Genomic DNA, 25913 nt, shown 5'->3' on the forward strand with positions numbered 1-25913 from the left:
GGTTAAAAAAAAAAAAAAAAACCCACCCCGGCCATGCCGTGTGGCTTGCAGGATCTTAGTTCCCCAATCAGGAATTGAACCTGGGCCATGGCAGTGAAAGTGCCAAGTCCTAACCACTGGACCACCTGGGAATTCCCAAGAACCTGTTGTTTTAAGCAGGAGTGTATAGCACAAATTCTATAGGTTGATTATTCTTTCTGCTTTCTCTTATGGCTTCTTGTGTTACTTTGCTTGGTTATAGTGTATCAGTTCCTAGAAGAGGTTCAGAAGGAATTTATAGTATCACATTGACCTGTTACCTTAGAGTTTACATTGTTTATTTTGGTCTTGGTCCTTGGGTCTGGAACTACAAGGTATTCGGCTGCCTTCTAGCACAGCAGCTGGTAATTCTAAATTTTCAAGTTCAGTTTCTGTGGTGAAAACCAGCCACAAGATTTGTTTAGCAATTTTTGTGTTTCTTACTACTTGAAAATATTTCATTTGATTATCAGAAACAGCATTTGATAAAGATGGGACAGTATTTCTAATTTACAGATGAAGAGACTGTAAAACTGACCAGGGCCGGTGGGTTTTTGTTTTTTGTTTTTTAACACCTTACATCATAGACTCACTCCTTTTTTCTTTTACATTTTGCTTTAAACCAAATGCTTAATTTTATGACATGCCTGCTGTTTTCTTGGAGCTAAACTGCCAGATACAGATCATTCTTGCATTGGTTCTCAAACTTTAAAGTTCATGGACTCTCCTTGGGGACTTATTAAATGACTGCTGGACTCCCCACTCCACAGTTTTTGAGTCAGTAGGGCTGGAATGAGGTCTGAGATTGCCTTTCTAACAAGTTCCTAGGTGATGCTGATCTAGGGAACACACTTTGAGAACCACAGGCCTAGACCAACCCGTAAAATACAAGGGTAAGGTTCTTGAACTAGTTGGGTTTATAATGGTAATACTAAAACTACCATTGAGTGCTTAGATTGTCAGGCCTTGCTAAGCGCTCACACGTTAGGTAGGTACACAACACTACCATCATTTTGCAGATAAGGAAACTAAGGTTTCTAGAGATTGTTTTTTAAACGCCACAGCTACTTAGCTCATTTCCTAAATGGTACGTCTCCATCCCAGGTCTGACACCAAAGCCTGAATTCTTCACGACCCTATGCTGCCCAAGACAGTTATAAGATTAAAATCCTTTCTCCTTCTTGTTAAGCCCATGGCCACTCGCACTCCACGATGGAGAAATTCGGTCCAGGGTGAAACACGGTCCCAATCAATCACCAGGGCATTCCTCGACTGTGCACTAGGAACCGGGGCGGAAGGGGCGGGGCTTCGGTTGCGGAAGGGGCGGGCTTTGCTCTGCAGGAAGTCCGGTGTTGATGATGGCTCTATTGCCCAAGAGCCAGTAGCGGGGGTCCCGGCTTTTCCCTCGGCCTGATTCCGTCCCCACATCCGACCCGGCACAGTCCGGGTGAGACTGCGGCGGCGACTCCGTCCGCCGCCATGCACGACGCCTTTGAACCGGTGCCGATCCTAGAAAAGCTGCCTCTGCAGATCGACTGTCTGGCTGCCTGGGGTGAGCCGAGGGGCCAGGCGGGGTCAGCACGGGAGCGGCTGGGACCTTTCACGAGGCTAGGGAAGTGGACGGGAGTCTGGCTGTGTAGACTCCGGTCGGACGCCGTCCGAGAGGGGCCTAGGATGAGGGAGGGCAGAGCACTGTTGACAGCGACGGTGGTGGAGCTGTTTGCTTTATGGTTTGTTTTTTGCGTTGAACAAGTTAACAGCTATGTCTTTTCCCCCTTAGTGATCACTCATCGCTTACTTCTAATTACTGTAGCTAACTTGTTACTCTCCACTCTTAATCTAGCCAAGTGGTTGATTGCCTTATAGTCAAAATGCCCAAGTTACCTAGCTTTTCTAGGTAGAAGAGCATCATTCCAGGCTGTCATGAAACCTAACCCATAAAAACTTGCATGATCCTTTTGGGATTGGCCAGTGCAGATAGCAGGGTCAGGTATCTCTTCTCTGCTCCAGAATACAAATGGTTTCTGAAATAAACCTTGACTCTTAACTACAAACATTATGCTTCTATCTGTGAGTGTGTGTCTGACAACCAAAGACCAAACAGAAGTAATTTCAGTCTTTCCTGTTAATGTCCAGGTCCTAGAAATCAAGGGCCATAAAAAGGTGGCTCAGAACCCTCTATCAGATCTTATATTGAGCCAGGTACCCATGGTGGGCCTGGTGGAAGCTGGTGTCCTATTCATTATCTGTGGACAGTGCCACCTAGTCAAGAGTTCTTCACATCCTTTTCAGTAAGGTGCTTTCACTCTAGATCTTCTTATTAATGTGTGCCCCTTACCACAACCCCAACCTTTAGCAGCCCTGGACCTCTTTTTTTTTTTTTTTAATTTTTCTACTGTACAGCAAAGTGATTTAGTTATACATATATATATATATACATTATTTTTCATATTCTTTTCCATTATGGTTTATCACAGGATATTGAATATAGTTCCCTGTTCTCTACAGTAGGACCTTGTTGTTTAGCTCTGGGCCTCTTTAAAGTCACACCTCCACAGCAAGCTGTCCTAGGGTTAAGGAGAGAATCCTGCTTCCTCCAGATGCCTCAAGAAAACCGCCATTTTTCTGTCACTAAATGCTCTCAGTAAAAATTAAAAATAAATAGAGGAGAAATAAAGAAATTGGAAAAATGAAAGACCTGACACTCAGCACAAAGGGGCTCATTCTCCTGTTTCTTCATCAAGTATGTATTAAGTGCCTACATGGACCAGTCTCTCTGCTAGAGACAGGAATACAAGGATGAATAAGAAACAATGCCTGTGCTCCTAGGACACACAGTGGCAGGCAAAGAAATATGAACAGATTATGATGCAAGATAAATGATACTAGAGACATATGCTGCCTAACATGGGAACGTGGAGGGAGGGGTATTCCACTCAGCCTCGGACATATACTTCTGAAAAGGATGGATGCAGCTACTTACCACACTGTACTTAGCTTGTCAGAATCCTTGACTCTGATACCCTGTGGGACTAGCAGTACACATATCTCAGTCTCTTTCACTAACTCCGGTTTGTGTCAGTGAAGATTCCCTGAACCTGTGCTTTCCAGAAATACAGTTTTTGAAATGGTAGATAGCTTTCGCTCTGCCTGATCTCCAAGCAAACAGGAGAAATGCCCATTGCCTACTAGGATGCTGTGATAGGTATTGGCTACAAGAGGCCATTTACTGCCTTGTGCCTCAAAACTACTTTATTTTCAGACTTTACCAGCAATAAATATTGCTATTTCTAGTTGTTACCCCTTCTATCTACACCATGACCTTAGGCGGAAAGTTCATCCAGGAACCTCCAGGCTTCTGGAGAGCCAGACAATATTGGAGCTGGAAGATATCACAGAGCCACCATAATCCATCTCCTGGGCTATGGAAATGAGGAAAATACTGATGATGATGATGATGACTTCTCCTGAAACTCTGTAGTTGTAGAATCCAGCTGCCTCTTCAGCATCTTCATTTGGATATCTGGTTGCATGGCCAAAACAGTTCTTGATTTCAAAACATGCCTGTCCCCCTGTATCCCATAGCTCAGCATATGGCATTTCTGTTTGCCCATTTGGTTAAGGCCGAAATCATTGGAATTATTCTTGACTTCTCTTATTCTCTTATACACCACATCCAATCCATCAGCAAATCTTGTCTGCTCCACCTCCTGAAGAATTCCACAATCCAGTAACTTCTCTCCATCTCTACTGTTAACTACTGTTGATGAAGACACCAGTCTCTCTCATCTGAATTACTGTAGTAGCCTTCTGACTGATTACCCTGGGTTTGCCATTGTGCCATTTGCAGTATTTTAGCCACACAGAGGTAGAGTGATCCTTTGAAAACTTAATCTAATTGCATCTCTCCTCTGCTCAAAACCCTCCAGTAGCTTCACATCACAACTAGAATAACAACACCTGTCATCACAGCACCTGTCATGATCAGGCCCCTGGTTACTTCCCTGATTTTATCCCCTATGTTCTTATCCCTTGCTCCTTTCTGATACTAGTTACACTGTCTTCCTTGTTCCATGAGCACAAAAGCATGTAACTCTCTCAGGGCCTTTGCACTTGCTGTTTCCTCTGCCTGGCACTCTCTTGTCCTAGGTATTATATGGCTCATTCCTCATTTCATTTGCTGAAATGTCACATAAATCTGCAAGACCTTCCCTAACTCTTCTATATAAAAGAAAATGCCACATCCACCAGTGTGCTACCCTTTTACTCAGCCTTATCTTCTTTCACAGATTGCCACCTAATGCTATTTTATATGTTATTATTGTCTCTCTCATTCCATATTAGAATATAAATTTCTTCAGAGCAGTAGCTTTGTTTTGTACATAGGTTTCTTTTCAGTGCCTAGAACAGTTGCTGACTCATAATGGATACTTATTAAATATTTGTTTAATTAATTAATAGTAGTAATGGCTTCCATTACTGAGTACTAATCTGTATTAAGCATTTATGAAATAATAACAACTCCATTTTGCAGAAGAAGAACCTGAAAATTGAAGTAGTTTTTCCAAGGTCACGTCCAGTAAATCATGTCTGATTCTAGAGCCTGTTTCTCAAACTTTGATGTATATTCAGAGCCTATAAAAAATGTAGGGGGGGTTTGTGTGTGTATCTGTGTGTGTGTATACCCAATCATTTTTATTTATATTTTCCAAAGAAACAATGGAAAAATAAATCAAGAATGATTAAAATGGTTACCTATAGCAGAAGGAAGAGAACAGGGGGAAGTGGACAAGGAGGGACTTCTCATAGTTTTAGCTTTGGAACTAGGTAAATGTCTCATGTAATTAAAAAATTAAATTAAAAAATGCAGATTTTGGGGCACCACCGCAGAATCATTGCATCAGAATCTCTGGGAGCAGGGCTCAGGAATGTGCATTTTTAGTAAGTCCAAGTGATTCTGATGCAGTTAAACAGGGGCTGATGCTTTGAGAAACACTGTTCTTTGCCATATGACCCAAAGAAGAAAAGTGCCCACTACCCTGTTCGTCTGTGTACTCCCTGCTGTGTTCAGCAGTGGTTGTTTATCACATGAGTTTGGACTGGGTTGCAATGTTGGATGGAGCTTCACTAGGGTAATTGTGAGCTAGAGGGCTCTACCTTTCTTCCCAGGAGGAATCATGTCTAACCTTGTGGCTCAGGATTAGGCCATCAGGAATTTTCTAGGGCTGACTCTCGTTTGTTTTTGCGTGTGTTACCTGTTTGTGTAGTGTGTTCCACTTTCTGATGTGCAATGTTGAATCTCAGAAGGGACTGTCTACCCCGTGCTCTGCCTGCTCTGCAGGCTTTTCATTTTCTGTGTTTTGTGTGCACGGCTGTGTTATATGATGACATAGAGTGTGCACAGGCCAGCCTGGGTCAGGTCCTCTGGCCACCTGAGCCGCCACTGGCATCTGTAACTAAATCAAGCCTCTTCAGAGCTCTGTGCCATCATTACCTCTGGGTGATACACTGTTTTTCTTTTCTTTTCTTTTCTTTTTAATAAATTTAATTAACTTATTTATTTTTGGCTGCATTGGGTCTTCATTGGTGCGCATGGGCTCTCTCTAGTTGCAGCGAGTGGGGGCTACTCTTCATTGCCGTGTGTGGGCTTCTCATTGCAGTGGAGCACGGGCTCTAGGCGTGTGGGCTTCAGTAGTTGTGGCGCACGGGCTTAGTTGCTCCGTGGCATGTGGGATCTTCCTGGACCAGGGATCGAACCCGTGTCCCCTGCATTGGAAAGCAGATTCTTAATCACCAAGCCACCAGGGAAGTCCCCACTGTTTTTCCTTATGAGTTTGAGGATTAGGAATGAGTATGTGTGTGCTGCTTTTACTAGTTAAAAGAAAGCTGTTAACAATACTTTGCATGTATGAGAAATGCATTTTCCTCAGCATCTCCAAAGGAGTGCTTGAGAAAGATCAAATAAAATTTCAATTAAAATTTGTTTTAAAATTTCAGTGAATTTGTCTGAGTTCAATTTCATGACCAATAGAGTAGACATTTGATAGAAACATCTATTGGTAAATAAACATTTCAATAAAAATGGAAAGCAGACTCTTAAAAGTCATACTTAGGAGTTTGGCTTCATATTTTGGTAGTACAGCTTCATGAGGATTTTTTTAAGCCCCAGTGTGACAGCATTGGAGCTATGCTCTAAGGTAACAGATAGCAAACATGGAAGTACACATAGAGTGAGACCAGCCGAGGGGTCCCTGGAGAGACTCTGTGGGGGAGGGCTGTTGCCTGTTACCTTGTAGAGTTAAAATTGATAGGCCTTGCAGACCAGGGTGGGAGACGAAGCTGTTGAAAGAGGTAATGAAAAATAGGAACTGGCAGGGGCTTGGGGGTCATAGTGGAGAGGATGGTGAAGATGGTGGACATTATGGTGGCCTTTTTGCTATAGATTTTTCTGTATGTTATAAGTGAATTGAAAAAGATTCTGCTTCATTTTATTTGTGTTTGAAACATTAGTGGGTGTCCTAAAAATCAACTTTAATATTTTCAATTGCTCAATACAGTGATATCTATAAGTAAAGTTCTAAACATAATATCTTTTGCAAAGCAAGCATTGTGAACGGAATTCTTTTTTTTTTTTTCACCATGTTCTGCTCCGACATGAATCACCAGTGTTCCATTGGAGCTAGTGTTATTTCTGATTTCCACTTATGTCATTGAGAGCACCCTGTGTCTTACTTTCTGTGCTCTGCCTTTACTTTAAAACCCAAAAGAGGACAGAGTCACTATCTTTTTCTGGAAGACTAAGGACATCAACCTGGAGAAATGTTCCTGATGTGGCTCCTGACCTGTTTTTATAAACATAACCATTGTCTTTCAGACAGCCTCTGGCTGACACCTATTCTTTTGAGATGGGATGCCTTAATAAGTGCGTTGTAGCATGGGGTTAAGGGTCAGACAGACTGGAGTTGGAATCCTGCCCCTGCTACACATATCTTACTACATGTGTGACTCTGGACAAGTTACCTATCCCCTAGGCCTCAACTTCCTCATCTATAAAATAGGGATTTAAGAAAAGGACGTAAGTCAAAGGATAATTGTTATAACCTATGATAAGTGCTTAGCATTTCCTGGAACACAATGCATGCTCAATAACATTTATCTATCTATGTCATTATCTAATATTTTATTTTGCAAAAGATCAAGAGTTTATGAAAGGAATAAGTGACTGTTACAGCCTCAAAAAGCTGAGGAAGCACATGCTTAACTTCCCTTAGTGATTTAATATAAATCTGTCAGGGTAATTATTTAAGTCCTTTCAGAACCTTTTGCCTTTTAGCCTAGACCGATGTCTCCCAAAATTCTGTCCCTGAACAAACAGCATCAGCATCACCTGGGGACTTGTTAGAAATGAAGATCCCCAGGCCCACTTCCAGACCTACTGAATCAGAAACTTGAGGGCAGGGCCTAGCAATCTGTTTTAATAAATCCCCAAATAATTCTGATACACACCAAAGTTTAAGAACCACTGGCCTAGACCATCTTTTTTTAAATTTTAAATAATAGCTTTATTGAGATGTAATCCATATACCATACAATTCACCCGTTTAAAGTGTACAATTCAGTGGTTTTTAGTACATTCACAGAGTTGTGCAAGTATTGCCACAATTTTAGAACATTTTCATCACCCTAAAAAGAAACCCCGTTTCTTTTTCCCCAATCCCACCAGCCCCATTTTCCTAAGCCTACGAGCCCCAGGCAACCACTATTCTTTCTGTCTCTAGATTTGCCTATCCAGGACATTTCATGTAATAGAATCATACAATATGTAGCCTTTTTTGTCTAGCTTCTATTATTTAGCATAATGTTGTCAGATCCATCCCTGTTGTAGCATATATCAGCACTTCATTCCTTTTAATGGCTGTCTAATAGTCCATTGTATGGATATGCCACATTTTGTTTATCCATTCATCAGTTGATGGATACTTGGGTTGTTTCCACCTTTTGGCTATTGTGAATAATGCTCCTATGAACGTTTATGTACAAGTTTTTGTGTGGACATATGTTTTCATTTCTGTTGTGTGTATGCCCATGGGTGGAATTGCTGGGTCATATGGTAACTCTATGTTTAGTCTTTTATGGAACTATCAGACTGTTTTTCAAAGGGCTGCACCATTTTATTTTCCTGCCAACAATGTATGAGGGTTCCAGTTTCTTCACGTCTTTGGCAACACTTATTATTATCTGTTAGACCATCTTTTGAGATAATGAATTCTGTAAGTTTAATATGCTATGGCACTTCTTATTTTTCCTAAAGTAAAATCATCAAACCTTCAAAGGATGCCTTTTAGCTGTTATTTCTGAGGTTAGATACCTAGTTTTATGTTTATACTACCCATTTTATGATTTTATAAACTTCCATCAAATTTTTGGTCAGTTTCATTTTGAAACAATGAAGCCAGGGACATTTTTCATTCTCTAATATGTCTCACCTAGTTCAATAAATATTTTTTCAATTAGTTGATTCTCAAACATTTCTTTCTTTCTTTTTTTTTTTTTTTGGCTGCGTGGCACAGCATGTGGGATTTCAGTTCCCCGACCAGGGATTGAACCTGTGCCCGCTGCAGTGGAAGTGCAGTCTTAACCACTGGACCGCCAGGAAAGTCCCTCAAACATTTCTTGAATATAAACATTCCTTAGTTTTGCAAAACACCTACTATCAAAAGCAACTCATTTTCTCAACCCTTTGATTTCTGATTATAAACTCCAGCTAAAGAAATAGGGTCTTACTAAAGCTGATGGTCCTTTTCTTTTCCAGAGGAATGGCTGCTTGTTGGAACGAAACAAGGTCATCTTCTTCTCTATAGGATTCGGAAGGATGTTGGTAAGTGGCAGCTTTTCAGAACAAAGTACGAGGTGGCTTACTGCTCATGTAAAAAAAAAAAAAAGAAAAAAATGATATGTATACACTGTAAAAATCAGTGATTCCTGGACCATTAAAAAAGTGCTTGCTTCAGCAGCACATATACTAAAACTGGACCTTTAAAAGAGCGACTGGGGGTTGGCGGTAGTGCAGTGGAAAAGTGGGGAGAAACTTGTGAGAATCTCCAGGGTTTTCTCTTTTTTTCAGACTGTATTTCCCTACCCCCATCTGGGAGGTGGGGCTAGATGTTTTTTCCCTTCTCACTTCTTGGAGACTCATGCCAGAAATAAGAAATATAACGAATGGGAGTAAAATTCTCATGTAAATGGTATGGTAGTAGGAAAAAAAAATTAGGAGCCAGTGATGTTAAAGATCTTGTTAAACTTCTGCGGGGTGGACTAGGACAGAGTGGACCTGGGCTTGAGTCAGGTTTTACTTCTCCCCAGTCACGTGACTATTAGTAGGTCCTTTCCAATGTCAGCTTCATCTTCCATAAAGCATCTCACAAAATTGTTGGGGTCAGATGCAAGGACTTTGAAAACTAAAACTTTAATCAAATATTTCTTTGTCAGTAAAAATGTAGAATAATAACTAAAAGTATTTGATGTTTATTCTGTTAGAGTGCCCTCTAATGGGGAAAAAAGTACCTTGCTCCCTTTTCCTAATTTTATTTGTGTTCTCTGTGGAAAATTGATGTGTTTGGATGTTATACCCTGGAGCTACAGAGTATAGAAATCAGCTCTTAATGCCACAGTATGTTGAACCATATGAAATTGTCATTATTTGGCTATATTAGAAAAAACAAAATTTCATAGCTTTCAACCTAATATATAACTTATCATAGTGAATAGCTTAATGTAAGTGTGGAAATAGAGCCTTCTCTTTGGAACTTGTAGCAAGGGTAACATATTGGGAAAAAAAGAGTATCTTACTGGTGTAAAGGAGGAAAAATTTCTTTTTAACTCTACCCATCTTAGGTTGATTGTATGGGGACCTGTAGATCAGAGAAGCAACAAGACAAAGGAAAATGACTTTGAGTTTCTACAGTGGCAAATTATGGGAAGGCAAATATATGGGGGAACTAATTGGAGATGTTGGTTATGTAGATTCCTGTGGTGCAGTCTGTGGGCTGATATGGGTCTCGAGTTGTCTCTAAATTGATTAAATATTGTCCTTGGTAGAGAGGAGAGGTGAGGCATCTTTGTAAATTTGTGTCTTGCTCTTTGGCAGATGGTGGAGAGCAGAGAGCTTTTCTTGTATCTGCTTCTTCTCAGTTACCTTCAACTCAAAATAATCCTTGTGCCAGAGTAGCATATTTTGGGGTGGCATATTCTGCTACCAGAACCTGGTCAGGTTCTGTGGTGGGATAAGAAGAGAAACCAGAAGATCAAAACAGGGTTTACAGTAAGTCCCCTACATACGAACGAGTTCCATTCGGACAGCCTGTTCGTAAGTCCAGCAAAGTTATCCTAGGTGTCCAACAAAGTTAGCCTAGGTAGCCAGCTAACACAATCAGAGGTCAAGCTGCAATTTCACTCACGCCTGACGTTGATGCAACACGCGTTCGCATCTTCGAAAGTTCGCAACTTGTAAGGTTCGTACATAGGAGACTTACTGTATTTCATTTCTAAGTTTTTCAACTTTCCTTTAAATCAGGAGTCAGCCAACTTGTTCCAAAAAAAGGACTAAATGTTACCTGAAAACTGGGTTCGCCTCTTAGTGGGTGTTGAGCCAAAAGACACAACCAAGGCAGAGAGTGGGAGAAGGAAGGATTTATTACTTGCAGCAAGTAAGGAAAACACTAGGGATCTTTCCCAAAGCAGTGTCTCCCCAAACAGCAAAGTTGGGGAAGTTTTTAAGCTAAGGGTCCATGCATATTCATGAAGGGCCTTGGGTGGTTGAGAGTCCAAGCTTTAGCTGAGTGAAGTGACTAAGGGTCTGAAAAGGTCAACATCATCATCCCTTAGGTTCCAGTTGATCTGGTGGTTGAGCACCTTAGAGGGGGTTAAATTCTGCAAAATCTCAAGAAAGCGAGGCTAATCTTTACCACTGAAACAGAACTGGGAGTCTTTTCACCTGATTTTTTATCTTTGCTATTGTTACTTCTCTTGCCTGATAAAGGTTTGTTCTTTTGTTCCCTTAAGATCGTTATTACTGAGATCTGTCCAAGGACAAGCACTGTGGCCAGGCTTAGCTCACAAAATGGCTTAGGCCAAAAATGGCTTCTCTTATGTCAAGAAAACCATGACTGGTTCTCTTTCTCCGGGTACCCTCTACCTTATTGACTTACACAAATAGTAAATGTTTTAGGCTTTGCAGGTCATAACATCTCTGTCGTGACTACTGTACTCTGCTACTGTAGCAAAAGAGCAGCTGTAGGCAGTATGTAAATGAATGGGTGTGGCTGTGTACCAGTAAAGGGTAATTTACGAAAACCAGGTCGAGGACTGGATTTGACCCCAGGCAGTACTTTGCTGGCCCTTGCTTTAAATTTTAGTTCTCAGAGCCAGAATATTTGTATTGTGACATTAACCCAGTTTGTAATTTAAAAATTAAGCCTGCCTTTGGTTTTATTCGGCTTTCAACAACTGTGTTTTGACTGTCTACTGCAGGCGCAGATGATGTGCAAAGCAGGGAGATAAAGAGAGCCTAATATTCTTATCCCAAGAGATAATCAGTTCTTTGTGCCATCAAATACTAAATACTCTGATAAAGTAACTTGTTTAATATATCATTTCTGTATAAGTGGTAAGGAATTGAAAACTAAACTATAAAAATAAACTTTTCAACATAGTATAGACTCAAACTGGTAATATTAATGTTAATGTGACTTGGAACCCTGGTGCCAACTGTTCCTTGCCCTGTGACCAATTCACCATGTAACCTTTGACAGGTTAGTAATCTTCCTCAGTTTCCCCACAGGTAACTTGAATAGCAATATTAACCTACCTTAGATAATTAGGAAATCAAACTGATTAGAGACTTCACTTCTCCCTATACCCCTAGAGAACAGTTCAGTTCTGGACCAGCTCTGGTCTGTTTATGGGCCAGAAGTAGACCTGGGCCTCCGTGAATCAGCCATAGAACTAACTGGGTTTCTAAATTTGAGATATCCCGAACTGAAACTACTAGATGGCATTTTGGGAGGCTCCGAGGAGCTCCAGTTCTTTATGTCTCAGTGCAGAAAGAATTCATTGAGAGGCAAAGTGATAGATAAGAAGTGATTTATTAGAATAGGATACTTGTGAGGCTTATAAGTGGGGCGGGCGAGAGGGTGCCATGCCTCGAGAACTTAGTGGGCTACAGTTTTATAATCAAAGGAAAAATGGGGAGGGGGGAAAAGACCACCTTCTTCCTCATTCTTGAGTAGATGTCATGCTTCTGTCATCAGTTCCTCCTCCACGTCAGGCAAAGGAATTTTCTTATCCCTACATGGTCAAGCCAGGACTGTCATGGTGCAATGGAAATGAGCAAAAAGGTAGTAACATATGCTAAAAATGGCACATCATCTCAGGTTTCAGTATAATGTCACCTTTTCCTTATATTTTTGTTTTTAGTGCGTGCAGAGGAGCATGTCCTAGGAATCATTAACTTACTGAGCTCACTGGGCAGGATGTGTGTCTCATGCCACCATTGTTTTATTGTTTTGGAGCATGTCTCATGCTTCTGTTGCATGGTTTTGTTGCTAAGCAAGCCTGCTTGGTTTTGTGGTTAAATAAACCTGCTTTCTTGAGTGGTCATTAACTTACAGGGGTCTCCCATACTTTCTTCTTGACTTACAGTCACCTAGTGGGATTGACTATTTAATTTCCTACTTTGTCTCTTTACTCTGTCCGTATCAAAACCTCAGCAAGGCTACGACCAGACTATCTTTCTGAGGGAAGGGAGAGAGCAGGGAGTGAGATGTCATGGAAAGACTGGGGTTAAGGGGACCTGGACTCTGAGATCTGATCTGAGCCATCTCCTTCCTGTGAGTTCACAAACGTCTCTAGGCTTCAGTCTACTCAGAGACTTCAGTCTACTCTTAAACAGAGGAGTTAGATTACTTCTTACTTCTTATCTAAGGTCTTAACAACTTTGTGTTTACTTCAGTGATGCCTCACCCTAGAGCAGTGGTTCTCAAAGTTGGGTCTCCTGGAGGAAAAATGTCACCCGCCATATCAGTAAACAAAGGATGTCTTGGCCCTCAAGCCATCAGCCAGCCACTGCAGCCTCAGACTGTGCACCCTGAGGGGATTCGGGAGGGAGAAAAACAGGATACTGGCCCCAGATAGTTAAGGTGCACATCAAAGGAATGACTTCAGTGAGCCCAGACTCTTTTGCATCCTCGCATACATAGAAACTTTAGAAGTCTGATTGTCTTACCTAGCAGTAATCTTTGAAGTCTGACTGCCTGTTTTTTTTGTCTGAACTCCTATATATCCTGGCTCCTCCCTGGCTTAAGTCCTTAGCAAGTCTACAGAATAAAACATAATTCTCAGCTTTTAGGTTGTGCATTTTTTTCCAGTCGACAGACCCCAGGAGGTTCCCCAAAATCCTTTCAGAGGAGCCACAACATCGAAACTTGAGTTCACAGTAACACTAAAACATTATTGTTTTTTCGCTGACATTTGCACTGACGGTACACAAGTAAGGCAGCTAAAACTGCTGCCCCTCATAACAAGTTCAAGACAGTGGTCGGCAGTCTTGTTGGCACCACAATGTCCAAGCAGTTGTATTTTTGCCCAGCATGTGCTCACAATGCTTTTTTTTTTTTTTTTTACTTTAAGCCAGTTTCACTTAAGAATGTTCTTTGTGGGGCAGTAAAAAGTATTAATTTTATTCTGTCTTGACCTTTGAGAACACTTCTTTTCAATCATCTGTAATATAATGGGAAGTACACATGAAGCACTTCGGCTGTGTGCAAGGTACAAAGCCCAGTAGCTATCTCAGGGAGCAACGAGCTGAACTGACCACTTATTTCATGGAACATCATTTTTGCTTGAGAGAATGACTAACAAGATAGACTGTGGTTTTTCAGACCATTTGGGTGTTTGGTAGATGTCTTCTCACAGAGGAACAAAGAGAGTCTGTCACTTCAAAGAAAACAACTGGCAGTATTTGTTACTAATGATAAAGATAGGGCTTTCAAGAGAAAATTAGAATTGTGGAAAAATTGTATCCATCCCCATGAGCTTGACAGCTTCTCCATACTTATGATTTTCCTGATGAGATGAGGGGTGATAATGAGCATGATTTTTTTTCAGCCCTATAACAAAATGTGTCAACATTTGGAAAATCTGCATAACTATGTGAACCAGTATTTTCCAGTGCATGAAATTTCTAAACCAAGCATGAATAAAAGAGCCATTCGAAGTGTAAGATAGACCAATGGACTTTTACAGAAAAGTTCATTAATAGGTTGCAGATTCCAGATTGCAAGAAACTCCATTTGTCAAATTTTGGTAGAGCATCAAAGAAGATCCACAGTTATCTGAAAAAAGCTGTGAAAATATTCCTCTCTTTTCCAGCTAAATGTCCACACGAGGACAGATGTTTGTCATATACCGCAACCAAACAACGTATCAAAACAGATTAAATGCAGAAGCAGATGTGAGAGTCAGCTGTCTTCTATTAAGCCAGACATTAAAGAGATTTACAAAAGTGTAAAACAATGCTTTCCTTTTAAATTTGGAAAAATACTTATTATTCATAAAAATATGTTATTTACGCTGATATGTAATGAGCTTATTACTGTTATGTTTAAGTCAGTTAATACATGTTTTGGGACTTCCCTGGTGGTGCAGTGGTTAAGAATCCACCTGCCAGTGCAGGGGACACGGGTTCGACCCCTAGTCTGGGAAGATCCCACATGCCAGGAGCAACTAAGCCCGTGCACCACAGCTACTGAGCCTGTGCTCTAGAGCCCGTGAGCCACAGCTACTGAGCCCACGTATCACAACTACTGAAGCCTGAGATCCTAGAGCCCATGCTCCACAACAAGAGAAGCCACCGCAGTGAGAAGCCTGCTCACCTTAACGAAGAGTAGCCCCTGCTCGCCGCTACTAGAGAAAAGCCCTCAAGCAGCAAAGAAAGACCCATAGCAGCCAAAAATAAATAAATAAATAAATTTATTAGAAAAAAAATTTTTTTAAATACACATTTTTTAAGTTCCTCAATTTTAATTTGTAATGGTAAGCATTGATAGCTATAATCCATGTAAAAGTTCTGGTCCTCAGTAAGTTTTAAGATGAAGGGGTCCTGAGGCCAAAAAGTGTGAGAATCACTGCCCTAGATAATTCTGCTCATAAAGAGAATTGTTAGAGGTAATAAAGTCCTTTTCAAATACAGAACTCTTTATCAAGCAGTAACGGTTGATTTTGTGTGTGTGTGTGCAATGTAATGGCATAATACACGGCAGGTTTCTGAACCTCCCAGAACTTCAGGGCCCCGTCTTCATCTCCTCTTCTGTGGGACATGTGGAGGAAGTAAGACCAGCTTTGGTGGTGTGGGCCCTGGTGGCTGCCTCAAAGAATCTCCATCGATTTGAGCGGTCGGCAGTGTACATAGTCTCTCCCTGAGCCAGGAGGCAGGTGGCAGGGTACGGGCTCAGCACACAGGCTTTACGTAAAGTCAGCCCTGAGTTTGCCTCTGGGCTTTCTCTCACTGGCTGCTACCTAACTGCTTGACCTGTCAGGTTCCTCAGATATGAAATTGGAATAATAATACCTACTTCTTGAGGTGGTTGTGAAGTTACAGAGAATACATAGAAATTTTAAAATCCAGAGCCTGGCACTTAGTTATCGCTTAGTTAATGATAGCGGCTGTTATTATTGTGATAATTATTCTCTTTTTGACTCTGGTGACTTTTGATCCTAAATGTTTTGATCATCCAAGCAAGGCTGGCTTCATGTGTTTTTTATGATCTATAACTTTCTTCCCCTTTTTAGCAAGTGTCAGCAGACGTAGCATCACCTGAGAGTGGCAGTAAATGTAGATGCATTAAATTGCTTTAGCTCTGGGGATGGTGTTGTTCGCTCTGTCCTGTCATACAGGACACAGGGTAACCACTGGGATTTAGTCTGTCTCAGTCTAAGGATGCTTTGGGCTGGGATTCATTGCTGGGGCTCCTATATTTGACTGTTACTTTTTACACTCTTTTGGTGACATACTTTGCCAAGGCACTATTATGTAGGAGAAAATCCTTATAAGTACCTTGCAGCTTCAGTAAACTGTGGTGTGATCCTTTCTGCTAATGCCAAGTGAAGGTGCATGAAACCCTCTGTTCTAAAATTGGAGTTGAAAGCAACTTACTGTCCTCAGTAAAGACAACTGGCTATTTTAGATCTCCAACTTCTAGTCTTTCAGGAATTTTTTTATAATTCATGTAGGAGAGCAGTATGGAACAGCATTTTTTGTCATAGTTATTTTTATATGTATCCCTGTGTTTGGAAATGTGAATGTTTGTTTCTTTCCCATAGGTTGCAACAGGTTTGAAGTGACATTAGAGAAATCCAATAAGAACTTCTCCAAAAAGATTCAGCAGGTAGGCTGTGATGGTGGTCGCTGCAAGAATATTTGACTTCTATGAGACCCTGTCAAAGCTAGGACTTTGGTAAAATTATTTATTCATCTTTGAATCCTCTGCTCTTTGTCCTCCCATTTATGCAGGGATCTCTGTCCATCCATCAAGTACCTGAGATCCTCTTTCACGAGCAGAAATTGTGATTGCACTTGAGTCAGATCCTTGTCATTGATATGGGCTTTTTAGTCCCTTTTTAGTATTGCAGTTAAAATGAACATTTGTTAAACCTTGTCAGAAGTGTTTGAGTCTAATGATTTACTATTTTCCAGATCCATGTGGTTTCCCAGTTTAAGATTCTGGTCAGCTTGTTAGGTAAGAAAAGGGGTTGCATTTGCATTTCATGTGTCAAGAAACAAAAGCTATGACCTGATTAACCCTTTCATGGTTAATTTGATAGTTGTTACCTAACAATGAAACGGACACATTCCTAACCAGATGCAGCAGGGTACACAGGTAATAAAGGCACCAGCATCCCCCATATCTTGAGCTCTGTTCTCCAAGAAGTGTCACTTCATTCATTCATTCATTCAATATTTATTGAGTCCTACTCTAGGCATTGGGGATACCAAGTTGAATGAGACATGGTTTCTATCTTTGAAACTTAGGTTCTGGTTTTGAAGACCAAAATGACAGAAAGTACTCATGTTACAGTGTGATAAGTTACAATGAAAATTTATAAAAAGTGTTGTGGGATCTTAGTAATGGGAGGGACAGCATTATCTAGTGGATGACTAGGGTTTCAACAGGAAGAGAGGGGTAGGCAGAGTGTTATAGGCAGAGTGAACAGCTTAAGCAAAGGCCCTGAAATCTGGCCAGACTTAGGGTATATGGTGGAGACTGGTAAGAGACAGGTGAGAGATCAGGGCCAGACTATTCCAGGCCTTGTTTGAAAAGCCATAGTTTCATGGAAGGCGGCCAGTGAGGCCTTTTCATGGCAAGCAGAAGAATTAGAAACTTGCCTCATGCTCCCTGTACTGTTCAGCCCAGGGCCCAAGTGGTAGAATCATTTTAAACTTAGTTTCTAGTCAAGAGAGAAACATTTAAATTAACTAAAACTAGCTAAGAGGCCCAAGTGAAATTATTGCACTGACTTTGCTAGAAAAGAAATCCTTGCCATGGGTTTGTACAATATCCACAGGGGGTTTCCTTTCTCTTACTGGAGCCTCCTAATGTGAGTAGCTTTGAAAGGAATTTCTTATACAAATATTGCATCACAAGTTTCCAGACTTGAGAAAGACAAGAGTGTAAGAGTGTTCTTTGGAAGTGAAAGAGCTCTTTAATTCAAGCCAGCCCAAATTTAAAGGAACAAAATATACAAGTTTAGAAGACTAAGTGACTTCCTAAATGTTTTCGTACTGGTCATAGACCAGAATAAGTCATTGTTAGAGAAGCTGAAGGTACATCTTTGACCAGTATTTGCCATTTGGTTCTTCTGGTTGTTACACAGTTATTTTGTGTGTGTGTGTATCTTGAAGGTGGCTATACTAGAGAATTGTGATAATTTATACGGGTGTTTTACCTCCTTCCAAACAGAAAATAATATTTATGTCCATGACCTATTGACATTTCAACAAATCACTACAGTTTCCAAGGCAAAGGGAGCATCACTGTTCACATGTGACCTCCAGGTTAGTGTGGGCGAGATGAAATTTGACTTTGTGCTTTAATAAATGCAGCCTTTCCTGCATCATTCCTACCATTAGATGGGAAGAATAACATTGATATCCAAACTCAGCAGAGACTCCAAAGAGAATATTTGATTTTGGATTGTATTAGAGAAATTTTCCCCTTAAAATGTTGAAACATTTGCATTCCCTGTGTGTGCGCTACCGGACAGCTGTATTTCAGGAGGCAGCTAACCAAGGACGAAAATGCTTGCCATGGACAAACCATTAGTGGGAAATCAAGACTGTAACAGTACATGAACATAGCTCTAGGGCATTAAAGTGACCCTTGTTCTGAACGTATCATTGTGGTCTTTGTCTTTAGGGAGTTTTCGTTATTCGGAAAAGACATTTCTCCTGATTTTTGCCAATTCGTCATCCTCACCTTCTTCAAAATCTGCGTCACCCCTCTACTCAGCTTTGATCACTTTTTATCACTGATGGTCTATATTGACGCTGCACCATTTGTTGTATGCTTAGGCATTTCCGCCCCCCACTCCTTTAAAGGATTGAAAGTGGGCCTGCTGTCACTGACACAGGCCGATCCCTGCCCCTGCAGCTATTGACAGCCATGAGCAAGAAACATTTAAGAAAAAAAGGAGGAAGCAGTTATGTAGGTTTTCCTCTCTAAATATAAATGCCCATGACATTTGTGGGACCAGGGCCTCTGACCGGCAGCCCTTGGGGAGGAAGCGCTTCTCAGCCTGTTGTTTCTGAGCTCATCTTAGAGAGAATGGTGTGCTTTGGTTCAGCTTATCTGGCAGCATGACTTTGTATGACAAGGGATGTTCAGATTAGTAGCCTTTTCAGGGTAGAAAAATCTCTAATATAGTTGTCAGTTCTGGAGTCATCGTGTGCACATCCTCATTCGCTCTGGGTGTCTCTTCCCAGCACACAGAGACTGGGGAGGAGGTGTTGCGGATGTGTGTGGCTGTGAAAAAGAAGCTGCAGCTCTATTTCTGGAAAGACAGGGAATTTCATGAATTGCAGGTAAAGTCCACTGTTTCCTGGTCCATGGGTTGGGTGGGAGCTGCTGCTAAGTTGACCCACAGCTTGAAACACTTGCTTTTCAGTTCCTGTGAAGCTCAGGAGCCCAGTCTTGATGTTCTCCCCAGATGAATGCTCTGCTAGGAGTACCTATGAGTTACTTGTTCCCAGTTGTCAAAGTCTCCTGGCCTTCAGGGGCAGGAGTAGGACAATTCTACATCTCTACAGATTCATTTATATCAAAGGGGGTTTTCACCTTTTCCGAATGCTCCTTGTCCAGTTCATGGGTGACTTGTATTTTTATTATGGGTGGTTTCCTGGCCTTGTGCTAAGAGAATTGTATTCAGATGAGGGTGAGAGTAATTTTGCAGAATGGGGGTGGAATAACAGGAAGGTCATGGTTTTTTTCCTTTAACATCTTTCCAATTGAACTTTTGCTGTCTTTCTCCAGGGGGACTTTAGTGTACCAGATGTGCCCAAGTCCATGGCATGGTGTGAAAATGCTATCTGTGTGGGTTTCAAGAGAGACTACTACCTAATAAGGGTAAGATTTACTATTTTGCAAGTATCGTCAGTTTACCTTGGGGAAGGTGATTATGAGTCTACCTGGGAGAGATGATTATGTGCTTCTGAACTGTAGGTCAAGAGACTGTCTTAAGTAGAGTTTTTGGCATGACAGTGTTTGTGTTTGTATGTTCGGTTATCTTTCATGCTCTAAACATCTTTCACAAATAAGATGTCTGTGTATCTTAAGCCAGGCAGAGTCAACTCTCAGTTCTCTACATAATGAATTAGCCATATCCTGTGTCTAGTTATTGGGCTAGATAATGAGGGCTGCATGCCTCTGTCCAGTAGCTTTATCGTGGACTGCTATCTTGAGGCTTCAGCGCTGAGGAATTATACACTAATTTTAGTATTAACTTAAGTATTTTTAAGACTTTGAGTTTCCTGCCCCCCAAAATCTTTTAGTATATTTGTTGTAAAAATTATTTTCACTGTTTTTTTTAAATTTCAAAAGCCATATGTGTTTATTATAGAAAATAAGAAGTGCAAGTCATCCGTAATTCTCCCACTCAGAAATAATCACTGTGAACATTTTGGTAATGGGCATCTGCCCTATTTACAAAAATCTCATGTTATACACATTGTTTTATAACCTGCTTTTTCTCTTAAGTGGTAAATATCCACGGCATTGGTTTTTTTTTTGTTTGTTTGTTTGTTTTTTTGTTTTGTTTTGTTTTTTTTTTTTTTTTTTTGTGGTATGCGGGCCTTCCTCCGCTGCGGCCTCTCCCGCCGCGGAGCACAGGCTCCGGACGCGCAGGCCCAGTGGCCATGACTCACGGGCCCAGCCGCCCCGCGGCACGTGGGATCCTCCCAGACCGGGGCGCGAACCCGGCCCCCCTGCATGGGCAGGCGGACGCGCAACCACTGTGCCACCAGGGAAGCCCACGGCATTGGTTTTTTTCCCCTCCAGTATGCAGACTGTAAGTAAAAAAGGTTGGTTTACCATTCATTTTATAGAATAATAGAAATTCCTTAGCTTCATACCCCTCTCATAATCCAGACTTGACAACCCTGGAGGTCTTTCTCCCCACCTCCCACTTCCCTGCTCCCTGCTGTGTTAGCTCTTCATTGTTTATCTAGTTAATATATTTGTTCCCTGTTTATATTCTTGGACTAGCCTAATTTTATCAGCATCAGAATTGCAAGCTCCTAGGCGAGTTACTGCTGTGTAACTGACTGCATAGCCACTAGGCAGACAGGTGCCTGAGAGGAGTCGGTGAGGGGCTGGGGACAGAGCCAAAAGTTGGAAGAGGGCTCTCATTCCTCTGACTACCTTAGGTGTTGCCGTCAGCTTCTTGAGGGTGGAGTGTTTTGAGGGTGAGGAATCTTGCTTTAGGACCAGGTTATTCAAAACGTATTCATTTATTTACAGACAGTAAAATTTATTCTTTTGGATGTGCAGTTCTGAGTTCAGATGCCTAGAGTTGTATAACCACCACCGCAATCATGTCAGAACAGGGGACTTCCCTGGCGGTCCAGTGGTTAGGATTCTATGCCTCCACTGCAGTGGCCACAGGTTCGATCCCTGGTCAGGGAACTAAGATGCTGCATGCCTTGTAGCCAAAAAAAAAAGAAAAAAAAAATTCAGAACAGTTCCATCATCCCAAGAAATTCCCTCATGCTGCCCCTTTGAAGTTAGCCCTCCTTCCACACCCCAACCTCTAGTAACCACTGATCTGTTCTTCATCTCTTATAGTTTTGCCTTTTCCAGAATGTCATATAAGTGAGATCATACAATATGTAGCCTTTTGAGCCTGGCTTCTTTCACTTAGCGTAAATGCATTTGACATCCAACTGTGTTGTGTGTGTGTCAATATATTCTTTTTTGTGGCTGAATAGTATTCCATTGTATGGATGTACTATGGTTTGTTTATCCATTCATCAGTTGAAGGACAAAGTTGTTTACAATTTTTATGCATTATAAACAAAGCTGCTATAAACTTTTGCACACAGATTTTTGTGTAAACACAGGTTGTCATTTCTCCTGAGGAAATGCCTAGGAATGGGTTTGTTGGGTCCCATGGTAAGTGTATATTTAACTTTATAAGAAGCCAACAAACAAAATGGCTGTACCATTTTGTGTTCTCACCAGCGTCATATGAGAGTTCCAATTGCTTTGCATCCTCGCCAACAATTGACATTGTTAGTTGCCAGGCTAGATGCTTGTCTCCACGTTAGAGAAAAAGAACTGGGTCGACGTTGTGATGACAAAATTTGTCATAACAGACTCTAAAATATTTCTTTATGCCAAGTAAGGAATATTATTGGCTTCTGTAGGTTTGGGGTTTTAACTTGATTTTTCTAGGCCATCTGTGTTCATGCCTCTGGCTTGAGAATGATGGGTGACTTACTTTGTGTCTTCCTGTAGGTAGACGGAAAGGGGTCCAACAAAGAGCTATTTCCAACAGGAAAACAGCTGGAGCCCTTAGTTGCACCTCTGGCAGATGGAAAGGTGGCTGTGGGTCAGGATGATCTCACCGTGGTGCTCAATGAGGAGGGGATCTGCACACAGAAGTGTGCCCTGAACTGGACAGACATCCCAGTGGCCATGGGTGAGACCACCATAGCTTCTCTTTCCCACTTTGGGCCACCCTCAAAGAATGGAGCCCCATTCATAGCTTTAGCAGACAGTGGTTTCCAGTGTCATTCACTCTCAGTTCCCCTTCTTGTAAGTAGAAAAGTGTTTTAGGGTTATTAAAAATGGGATATTCTGGGGACTTTGCTGGCGGTCCAGTGGTTAAGACTCTGCACTTCCACTGCAGGGGGCACAGGTTTGATCCCTGGTCAGGGAACTAAAATCCCGCATGCTGCGTTGTGTGGCACCCCCCGCAAAAAAAAAAAAAACCAAAAGGGGTATTGTGGCTTTTGTAGAAAGTTGGGTTTTGCCCCAGAGGGGGAAGAATATAAACAGAATTGTACATTTTAGGAAATGATTGTCTACTACTACTATTTTTACCTCTTAGTTCCTTTTCTTTTACCTTTTTTTTTTTTTTTTTTTTTTTTGCGGTACACGGGCCTCTCACTCTTGTGGCCTCTCCCGTTGCGGAGAACAGGCGCCAGACGCGCAGGCTCAGCGGCCACATGGCTCACAGGCCCAGCCGCTCCACAGCATGTGGGATCTTCCCGGACTGGGGCACGAACCCCTGTCCCCTGCGTCGGCAGGCAGACTCTGAGAAAGTTTTATACATGGTCAGGATGAACTAAATTTAGATTGAAGTTAACTAAGTCCGGACGCGCAGGCTCAGCGGCCATGGCTCACGGGCCTAGCCGCTCCGTGGCATGTGGGATCTTCCCGGACCGGGGCACGAACCTGTGTCCCCCACATCGGCAGGCGGACTCTCAACCACTGCGCCACCAGGGAAGCCCTCTTTTACCTTCTTTTTAATGGTTTGTGTCCTCTGCCAAAAAGACTACGTTTGGAAATTAGTGGAAATTCTTTACTTCGTCCTATAATCCGTATAACTCAGCATCAAAAGGTTTTTGATGTGGTGGTTATTGCTGCTCTTGTTTTTGTAGCTTAGAGGCACAGAGTGTGTTCAGGTGTGTCTGTCCTACACATCAGGTATTTCTGCTCCTACACCTGCCTCAGGCTTCCAGCTCTCTGCAATGGTATTGCCTGGAAGCATATGACCACGCTGGCAGCAATTCATTTTTAGTCCAAAGAGTAAGCATTTTAGTTACTGCTGTGGAGAGGCATACAGACATGCTGTCTTTAAGGGCTCTAGCTTGGGAGACAAGGATTACATCTTGCATAAAGAGGCAAAACAAGGCCCTACTTAAGGCATTAAATCGGATGAGTTGAGATTTGGTAGTTGAGAAAGGGGAAGTTCATTGTTCAATTAATCAGTAAGAAGTTCCATTAAGATTGCACTAGACCAGGTAAGGAGTTCAGGATCTAGCTTAAAGAAAATTTCTTTCATTTTAGGCAGAAAGAATAGTTTGAAAAATGAGCAGAAATGCAGAAGTCATGCTGATTTGTGAGAGGGCATTCCAGAGACTGACCTGGCTGAAACAGGTGGTGTGGATTATGGAGGAAAGAGGATGGGGCCAGTTGCAGAGGCCCACTCAAAGGTCTGAGAGGCCATTAGATTCCTAAATGGTAGAATTGATAAAAGCATCATGTTCTCGGGTGGTTATTCAGGTGGTGATTAGAGATGAATAGGCCAGAAGGAAGATAAATCAAAAGGACAGTATTTTATAGAGCTCAAGATTATGTATATTCACAAGTTTGCTGTGGTGGTGGTGGGGGTTAAGAGCTTCACAAGAAGCTTCATGATGTTCTAGGGACCCTTGTTTTCCTTCCGAAGAAGAGCCTTGGTAGACTAGGTGAAGCTGTGTGTAATATGCTGGAAGTAGATTTCTGGTTCCCCAGCATGGGGACCCTGTTTTAAGGCCTTTGTTAGTTCCCAGCCCCTTTGGCAGTGTTTCGCAAAAACATTTTTGTGCCTTAACACATGGAGGGAGGGGACATACTTCCTGGGTAGGGTGGAGGAACACCATCTGACAGGAAGAAGACAAAACTTCTTATAGACTTCTATTACATTTCTGCTCTCCTCTTCACTACTGCACCCAGGCTCCAGTCATTTTGAAAGGACTCCCCATCCCTGTGCCTTCATCTGTGCTGTTGCCTCTTCCTTTCTTGTCTGCCCAGCAGCATGCTGCTCATATGACAAGGCCCCCGTTCAGTGGCACTTCCTCTCAGAAGTCTTCTCTGACCCACAGGCAGAATTAGTCACTTCCCCCTTGGTTCCCCCGCTGCCCTTTCAGGTTTCTCCGTCATGCTAGCCGCACTGTCCCACTGGATGCAGTGAGTTGTCTGTCTCCTCTGCTCCTGCAGGAGCTCTGTGGGCTCTGGGCTCATGTCTTGGTCCACTTTGAGAGTGCCTGAAACATCATAGCCTCTTAGTAAATGCTTGCTGATTGATGAATTACCGTCATTGTCCGCCATTCATTACATGCCTGCTGGACACCAGCCAGTCTGCCAAGTGTGAAGACACAGAGAGATCCAGACCATCTCTGTTGTCAAAGACTTGGGGAGACTGAAAAATGATAAGACATGACAACCAAAAGGGTTTCTAGTATAGATTATTTCTTTTATTGAATTAGACCTTATTAAAGTGGGCCAGATTTTAAAAGGACAGAGAAACTTTACATAGTTATACATATTAACATGAAAGAAAATTGTAATCGCTTTTTAAAAATAAGGTCAGCATAAAAAAAGAATCCAATACAAAAAAACATGCTATTAAATTTTATTTTTTGGTAAGATGAGAAGTATCAACATAATAACAACAATAGCATTCAAACTGATCAAGGTATTACTAAGGCCTTAGTTTTTCCTCATTTCTGAGTTCCCTTCTGGTTTTGAAATTTTATTGTACTATTCATTTAGAGTATAAATTGTGAATATAATATGAAAAACTTTTTATCTGAAAATAAATAATGAGGAAAGTAAATTTATAGCAAGTTAGTCACACTAAGAAACTATTCTTGGGCTTCCCTGGTGGCGCAGTGGTTGAGAGTCTGCCTGCCAATGCAGGGGACGTGGGTTCGTGCCCCGGTTCGGGAAGATCCCACATGCCCCGGAGCAGCTGGGCCCGTGAGCCATGGCCACTGAGCCTGCGCGTCTGGAGCCTGTGCTCCGCAACGGGAGAGGCCACAACAGTGAGAGGCCCGCGTACCACAAAAAAAAACAAACAAAAAACAAACAAACAAAAAAAAAAACAAAAAAAAATTCGTATAAATATATTCTTTGAGGTTACATTTTTATATGGTAATTATGCCATCTAGTGGTTCATTTTTTACTAATTAAAAAAAATTCTATTTTTAATTGTGGTTAAAAAAAAAACACACTACGGGCTTCCCTGGTGGCGCAGTGGTTGAGAGTCCGCCTGCCGATGCAGGGGACACAGGTTCGTGCCCCGGTCCGGGAAGATCCCACATGCCGCGGAGCGGCTGGGCCCATGAGCCATGGCCGCTGAGCCTGCGCGTCCGGAGCCTGTGCTCCGCAACGGGAGAGGCCACAACGGTGAGAGGCCCGCATACTGCAAAAAAAAACACAAAAACACCCAGCATAAAACCTATCACCTTAACCACTTTTTCTTTTTTTTTTTACATCTTTATTGGAGTATAATTGCTTTACAATGTTGTGTTAGTTTCTGCTGTATAACAAAATGAATCAGCTATATGTGTACATATA

At 41.8% G+C, this 25913-nt stretch overlaps 1 protein-coding gene across 1 annotated transcript in view; it reads left to right on the plus strand.

Annotated features, from left to right (window-relative positions):
• The first annotated feature begins 1364 nt into the window (after positions 1–1364).
• VPS39 (VPS39 subunit of HOPS complex) overlaps positions 1365–25913 on the plus strand; it is a 51784-nt gene continuing 27235 nt past the window's right edge. Inside the window, exons 1-8 of the mRNA XM_024115465.3 lie at positions 1365–1570; positions 8831–8896; positions 16396–16460; positions 16769–16811; positions 18033–18127; positions 19055–19153; positions 19602–19694; positions 22083–22266. Of these exons, the coding sequence (XP_023971233.1) occupies positions 1498–1570; positions 8831–8896; positions 16396–16460; positions 16769–16811; positions 18033–18127; positions 19055–19153; positions 19602–19694; positions 22083–22266 (718 nt within the window). The 5' untranslated portion in view covers positions 1365–1497. The remainder of the gene's footprint in view (positions 1571–8830; positions 8897–16395; positions 16461–16768; positions 16812–18032; positions 18128–19054; positions 19154–19601; positions 19695–22082; positions 22267–25913) is intronic.

Source organism: Physeter macrocephalus, chromosome 11 (assembly GCF_002837175.3).
Source record: "Physeter macrocephalus isolate SW-GA chromosome 11, ASM283717v5, whole genome shotgun sequence".
Lineage (NCBI taxonomy): Eukaryota > Metazoa > Chordata > Mammalia > Artiodactyla > Physeteridae > Physeter > Physeter macrocephalus.